The sequence below is a fragment of the Trematomus bernacchii genome, unplaced genomic scaffold (assembly GCF_902827165.1).
Source record: "Trematomus bernacchii unplaced genomic scaffold, fTreBer1.1, whole genome shotgun sequence".
NCBI lineage: Eukaryota > Metazoa > Chordata > Actinopteri > Perciformes > Nototheniidae > Trematomus > Trematomus bernacchii.
Genome location: NW_022987794.1, coordinates 52501 through 60000, shown reverse-complemented (window position 1 = coordinate 60000; position 7500 = coordinate 52501). Strand labels below are relative to the sequence as shown.

At 38.9% G+C, this 7500-nt stretch overlaps 1 protein-coding gene across 1 annotated transcript; it reads right to left on the bottom strand.

The window, feature by feature from the left end:
• Positions 1-4441: 4441 nt before the first annotated feature.
• Positions 4442-7298, bottom strand: LOC117497816 (28S ribosomal protein S18c, mitochondrial-like). Its single transcript, XM_034149833.1, has 6 exons — positions 7158-7298; positions 6929-6981; positions 6761-6844; positions 5866-5923; positions 5732-5791; positions 4442-4618 (listed from the first exon to the last, which is right to left on the bottom strand). Exons 1-6 carry the CDS (start codon positions 7216-7218, stop codon positions 4539-4541), a joined length of 396 nt encoding a protein of 131 aa, XP_034005724.1. The 5' UTR covers positions 7219-7298; the 3' UTR covers positions 4442-4538.
• Between the last annotated feature and the right edge of the window lie 202 nt (positions 7299-7500).

Sequence of the window (7500 nt, the reverse complement as noted above, 5' to 3'; positions counted from 1 at the left end):
GAGGACAAGGAGAAGGTGGGAGGACAAGAGAAGGGAGGACAGGAGAAGGGAGGGAGGAAGGAGAAGGTAGGGAGGACAGGAGAAGGAAGGGAGGAAAGGAGAAGAGGGAGGAAAGGAGAAGGTCAGGAGGACAGGAGAAGGTAGGGAGGAAAGGAGAAGGTAGGACAGGAGAAGGGAGGGAGGACAGGAGAAGGGAGGGAGGACAGAAGAAGGTAGGGAGGACAGGAGAAGGTAGGGAGGACAGGAGAAGGTAGGGACAGGAGAAGGGAGGAGGACAGGAGAAGGTAGGACAGGAGAAGGGAGGGAGGACAGGAGAAGGTAGGACAGGAGAAGGGAGGGAGGACAGGAGAAGGGAGGGAGGACAGGAGGAGAAGGAGGACAGGAGAAGGGAGGTAGGACAGGAGAAGGTAGGGAGGACAGGAGAAGGGAGGGAGGACAGGAGAAGGTAGGACAGGAGAAGGGAGGTAGGACAGGAGAAGGGAGGGAGGACAGGAGAAGGGAGGGAGGACAGGAGAAGGTAGGGAGGAATAAATAAATAAGTTAATATTAAAAAAAAAAAAATCTGAAATATAATTTAATTAAATTATATAATCTATAATAAAAAAAAATTATTAAGTTAAATATCGAATTAAAATTACATAAAACATGGTATAAGTAAATGTTGAAAATGTAAAGAGGAATAAAAAAGTATAGTTTAATAAAAAATAAATATTCATGAAAAGAAAAAGTTTTAAGTCGACTTTAAGACAAGGACACAAAGTGCTGATTCCAGAGTTGAAGGCTCTCCCCTGCGTTTCTCTATTGACTCCATATGGAGGATCACATGGTGTCATCTGCACAGAAACGTTTGTTGCAGTTTGGTAGAAATTATGATATCGCAGTAAATAGAAGAGGACCAGGATTAGAGCCCTGTGGGACGCCTGTCCTCTAAAACCCTCTCTTCTCCTCCCTCTTTGACCTCCTTCCTGTCTCCTCTGAAGGTGCGAGGGTTGGCGAGCTTCGGCGTGGAGCTGGACTTCCTGGTGGAGGAGTACGCCGGCAGTAAAGGAAGGTTCCCCCCCGTAAAGAGGAAAGACAGGAGGTCTCTTTACGTCGCGACGATAGAAAAAGCCCACAGCCTCGTGAACTCGCTGATCGAGAACCAGAGGATCGACGACCTGGGGCTGGTGGTGGTGGACGAGGTGGGGGAGGAAGGCTGGTGGTCAACTCTGAAATAACAACTTTAATCTCAAAGTATATCAATGTTTGTTTATCATACATGTAATCTGAAATCTCAGACGTTTTTTTTACGTTAATAATCCACTTTATTTCAGAAGATATTGTGTGATTTCCCCCTAAATTTCCGACTTCAATCTAAAAAAATATTTGAATTTTTCTCCTAAATTTACAATTTTAACCTCAAAGAATATTAATCTTAAATCTCAGAGTTTTTACAGAATCTTTTCAACTTTTTCTCAGATATTATCAAAGGTTTTTTCTAGTGCATCTGTGAGTTTATTTTTGTAAATATTCCACTTTATTTCTGAAAATATCTGAAGTAATTTTCCACCAGATTCACGACTTTAATCTCAAAATGTCCTTGTTTTAAAAAAGAATACATTTTAGACTAAAATCTTAAATATGACAATTTGTATCCAGAACATTATTCAATTTTTTGTTTTATTGTTTTCTAGTAAAATGGCGATTTATGTCCCTAAAATGTCCCTTTTTTATTCTGAACAGATATCGACATTTTCCCTCAAAATGTACCACTTTAATCTTCTTACATTTTCTTAATTAATTTACAACATTATACTTGGTTATTCTGTTCTCTGAATGCACCGCCCTACCTGGCGTTTACATGTTTCCTCTGTGTTGCAGCTTCACATGTTGGGGCGACGGCAGCAGAGGAGCGATCATTGAGATGACGCTCGCTAAAGTTCTCTACACGGCCAGTAAGAGACGCTTTAATCTTCCTTATTAAACCCTTAAAAAGCTTTGAATTAACCGTCTTTTTGTTTTTATTCTCCAGAATCCACTCAGATTATCGGGATGAGCGCCACGCTGGGAAACATTAAAGACCTGCAGACGTTTTTAAGAGCAGAAAACTACAGCAATGACTTCCGGCCTGTAAGGGATTTACTGTGAAATACTGATATTAATGAATATACCACCAACAGGTGTTTAAAGAAGCTGGTCTGTGGTGTGTTCAGGTGCAGCTGAAGGAGTACGTTAAACTGCAAGACACCATCTATGAAGTAGACCCAAAGGAGGAGGACTGCTTCAAATTCTCTCGTCTCCTCAACTTCAAGGTACGGACAATATTCACATATTGTTGATGCTTTTATTTTGAAACTCCGTCAGTACATATTGTTGATGCTTTTATTTTGAAACTCCGTCAGTACATATTGTTGATGCTTTTATTTTGAAACTCCGTCAGTACATATTGTTGATGCTTTTATTTTGAAACTCCGTCAGTACATATTGTTGATGCTTTTATTTTGAAACTCCGTCAGTACATATTGTTGATGCTTTTTATTTTGTAACTCCGTCAGTACATATTGTTGATGCTTTTATTTTGTAAATCCGTCAGAACATATTGTTGATGCTTTTATTTTGAAACAACGTCAGTACATATTGTTGATGCTTTTATTTTGAAACTCCGTCAGTACATATATTTGATTCTTTTATTTTGAAATTCCGTCAGTAAATATTGTTGATGCTTTTATTTTGAAACTCCGTCAGTACACATTTTGTATGCTTTTATTTTGATACTCCGTCAGTACACATTTGTTATGCTTTTATTTTGAAACTCCGTCAGTACATATTGTTGATGCTTTTATTTTGAAACTCCGTCACTATATATTGTTGATGCTTTTATTTTGAAACAACGTCAGTACATATTGTTGATGCTTTTATTTTGAAACTCCGTCAGTACATATATTTGATGCTTTTATTTTGAAATTCCGTCAGTAAATATTGTTGATGCTTTTATTTTGAAACTCCGTCAGTACACATTTTGTATGCTTTTATTTTGATACTCCGTCAGTACACATTTTTATGCTTTTATTTTGAAACTCCGTCAGTACATATTGTTGATGCTTTTATTTTGAAACTCCGTCAGTACATATTGTTGATGCTTTTATTTGAAACTCCGTCAGTATATATTGTTAAAGCTTTTATTTTGAAACTCCAGTACTCCAGCTCCATGCAGAAGCTGGACCCGGACCACATCATCGCCATGGTGACCGAAGTCATCCCAAAACACTCCTGTCTGGTTTTCTGCCCCACGAAGAAGAACTGTGAGAATGTGGGAGCGCTGATCTGCAGATACCTCAGGAAGTGAGTGGGTGTATATCTATTTATATTTATTATTATTTAATACATTATTATTATTTACATTTTTATAGTTATTTATTCATTTATTTATATTTAAAATATTTATTAGTTATTACCTTTTCTGATTGTATTCTTTATAAAGAGAGAGAGTGAGTGAGGGGTGCAGGGCGAGTGACGTGACTTACAAAATATGAACAAAATGTAATATGTAAAAAAAAAAATTTATATAAATGCAAAAAGTACAAATGTATAATAAAAAAAAATAAAAATCAAGGTAGAATATAAAAAGTAAATAGAATACAAATATTTATATAAAGCATAAAAAGGAAAAAAAGTGCAATAAAAAGATAAAATAGAATAAAAACTATTATTTATATATTTTACAGAGTCAAAATCCCCTCTGATTGGTTCTTCCTCCTCTCTGATTCCTCCTCCTCTCTAATTGCCACCTCCTCCTTTCTGATTGGCTCCTCAGGGACTTCCTGCTCCTCCACGAGCAGGCAGAAGCTCCTCCTCCTCTCCCAGCTGGAGAGGTGTGTAGTGTGATTCTGTGGAGTTTATTTATGGCATCCCGTTGGGTTTGACGTCATCTGAACAGGACATCGCACGCTCACTGCTTGATAGCGCGCGAAGGTCCGTTTACGCCGGTTGTTAAACAACATCGTTACGGGAAATGCAAGTCTGCGTCCAAATGGTTGGAAGATAAGGAGGAAGGACAATCAATACTGAATATAGTCAATGTGAGGTAAAGTGTGTCGCCAAGGTAACCGGTTAAAACTCAAAGTGGCGATGAGGTCTTAAAATGTATGGAAAGGGTCTTAAAAGGTTTTACATGTGACTTCCTGCATAGACCCTGATCTGATATCATGCATCCAATGAAGCATTGCATGAAGTCTGTTGATCAGAGGCTTGGTTAGTTCAGACCATGCAGGCGGTCACCAAGGTTCATGTTTTAATAGCATAATTACAAAAGAAGCCCAGGCGAGCCTAACGTGTGAAACAATGGGCTATAAATACAGTCCATTTACCATTTTACTATCAATTCAATAGCAATATTAAAGTTTGAGTACTAAGTGTTGAAGCTGAAGAAATTAAACTGCATTTAATTTAAAGAAAACTCAAATTAGAGGGAAAAAAAACAACATTTATTGATTTTAGATTAGTAATAATCCTATCAGATGAGCGACTGATAACAAACACACAGCTTTAATAAACACATTTCACATTACTCCAGGTTGTCTCCCACAGACGTGCGGGTCCTTCATGAACTCCGGGTGTTTGTGGGTGACCGACATGAAGCCTGCAGAGAAAAGACAAACACATACAATATATTTAAGGTTTTTAACTATTTAAAATTTGTTGAAATCTCATCTTCGAGTTTTCATACATTTCCAAGTTGAATCGCTTTTTTTCCCCTTTCTTACGATAATGTAGTTTTTCGTAAACTCACTTTTTTTATCTCAAAAAGAGTTTTTTCTCCTAAATATTTTACTAAAATCTCAGAATATTCAAGTTTTTTTTTAGTTTTTTTTTATAAATTGTACATACTTTGACTCAGAATAATATTATTTTTGTCAATTTTCTCCAAAAATATCAGGGATTTATTTTTCTTTACTTTAATCTGAGAACATTAAAATATATTTTCTGTAAAAAAAGAAATTCCCGTTAAATTTGTGAATGAATCTCAGAATATCCAAATGGATGGAAATGTACCACTTTTAATGACGTTTTTCCTTAATATGACCCCTCCTCTTCTGGCTCCTTAAGCTCCTAGTGTCGAAGGTCCCGTTACACGGAGACGGAACGGGTTGTATCTGCTACTTTTCTCTATCGTATAGACGGTTCGTTCACACGAGGCCGTAACGGAAACGCGGGTAACGGAGCCCTCAAACGATAATGGGTCCCAAGGCGGACGGAACGGCTCCGTGTGTACGTCCTATACGCCTCTCCCCACCTCTGCTGCTCATCCCCCGCGTCACCCGCGTCATTGCTGATGTGTTTCGCCAACAACAACAACAACAATGGCAGATCACAGGGTTGCGTTCGTGCTCCAGACGCTACTGACCATGCTACAGATGTTAGTGCAAACTCTACAGCTCCTCGACCACAACCATCAGCAACAAGTGGACATGGAGAACTACATGAACTCCATGTTGCTAAATCCACCGCGGGGAATAAACAGAAGGGCAACCATGGCAACCATGCTCGGGGGTCTTCTTCGCTGCTTTTGGTGTATTTTGTGGCGGAAGTACAGCGCCACTTACAGGCCCGGCATATGTACTACAGCGCCTCCAGCGGTCTTGTGTGGACGGAAGACTTTTTTGATATCGACTAAGGTTAGTTTTCGTTTTCGTTTCCATGTAAACAGGGCCTAAACCCCTATTTCAAAAAGGTCAGCGTGAGGAAGACGTACCCAAAGCGTGAGATTTCTTCACGGCTTTGGCCACTTCCTTCTGTTTCCTGGAACATAATCCTGAAACACAAAGCAGCGTTAAATCAGAGTTGAATCTTCACTGAGGAGATATTCCAGATCCAGGTGTCTCTCACGTGTGATGTGGCGTCCGTAGATCCGTCCGGTGTACGGAGAGATGAACTGAGACAGCAGCTGACAGGAAACACACAGATCAGGGTTTAGCACTTTGGGATTACTTTTAGCAATGAAAGGTGCTTTACAAATACAATCTACTATTATTATTATCACACACAGCGACACTCAGACACTTCCTGTGACCTTTGGAGCTCCACTTGTTCAAAAATACTAGATAAACCCCCTTAATGTTCAGTTTGATCTCACAGCTACAGGGTTAGGATGTTTGTACCACATAGTGCCGAATGCCGTGACCTTTAGACCGTGTGATGGGAATGTTCATATACCGCCAATACCGTTGAAAAAGTGGCGAAGGATCTCGTGGATATTTCTCTCTTTAGACGTGGATATTCCCACAGTGGCTAAACAGATTTTCCCCGTTTGAAATGCATTTGAAACGTCCATCTCTCTTTAGAATTCTGCATTTTGAAGTGTAAGAAAAGACCTCAGACATTTTTAATAATGACACTAGATATATGAGGAGTTCAGGACCATGGACACATATACACCCTCCTGTAAACCCACCTTTAACTAAACACACTACACACACTGACACACTCATTACCCACACTGACACACACTCATTACCCACACTCACACACTTATTACCCACACTCACACTCATTACCCACACTGACACACACATTACCCACACTGACACACACATTACCCACACTGACACACACATTACCCACACTGACACACACACACACACTTATTACCCACACACACACACACTTATTACCCACACTGACACGCACTTATTACCCACACTGACAAACACACACTGACACACACTCATTACCCACACTCACTTATTACCCACACACACACACACTCAGGTGCTTTATTTACCTGAGTGTTCTTGAAGTCTACAGTCACATTGCAGAGCAGGCATCCTTTCTGAGGCTCTTTGTAGGGGTTTTCCATCTTAATGAGCTGTAAAAAGAATACACAAATATATTAATCTAATCCTGTTATTACTGATGTAATAATTATTCATAAATAAATAAAATTACCCACCCTGTCCTCGTTTGGTTGGACTACATTTGAGGTTGTTGTGAGACTTCTTAAACCTGCAGAAAAAGGATTATTATTATATAAAATGACATCAACAACAGCTCATATGTTAGCATTAGCATTAGCAACACGTAGCTTAACTCCACCTAATAAACACATATTAACGGTTAGTTTTACATTTAATGAATGCTATATCATTATAACACTTAATACAGGTGTTATAAAGTCTCACCTGTGTTTCCTTGTTGTAATAAAACCGTTCTTATTCTCGTTAAACCTCTGAGGACGAGCATTTTGACCTGACACACGACCGGAAGATGTCCACCAGACGGGAACTCCGGGTTCTTCACTGAGTCAACTATTAGTTCCTACCACCTATTTAACTGATTACTTGTTGGTTAAGAGCCAAATTACGCATATTATATATCTGTGTTGCTGAGTATAAAAATAATATGAAATGTATGGTTTTGTGTGCTTATGAATATTTAATATTACGTTTATTTTTGTATTATTTTAGGAAACAGATTCAATGTTACCCCCCGTTTCAAAGATAAAAAATAACAGCACAAGATAGA

What these genes read in the sequence shown, in the direction of transcription:
- LOC117497816 (XM_034149833.1), bottom strand. Translation starts at nt 7,218, where the DNA reads ATGCTCGTCCTCAGAGGTTTAACGAGAATAAGAACGGTTTTATTACAA. An exon ending in ATTACAACAAGGAAACACAG is followed by an intron (nt 6,982 to 7,157) that starts GTGAGACTTTAT and finishes CTTTTTCTGCAG; the next exon opens with GTTTAAGAAGTCTCACAACA. An exon ending in TAGACTTCAAGAACACTCAG is followed by an intron (nt 5,924 to 6,760) that starts GTAAATAAAGCA and finishes GTTTCCTGTCAG; the next exon opens with CTGCTGTCTCAGTTCATCTC.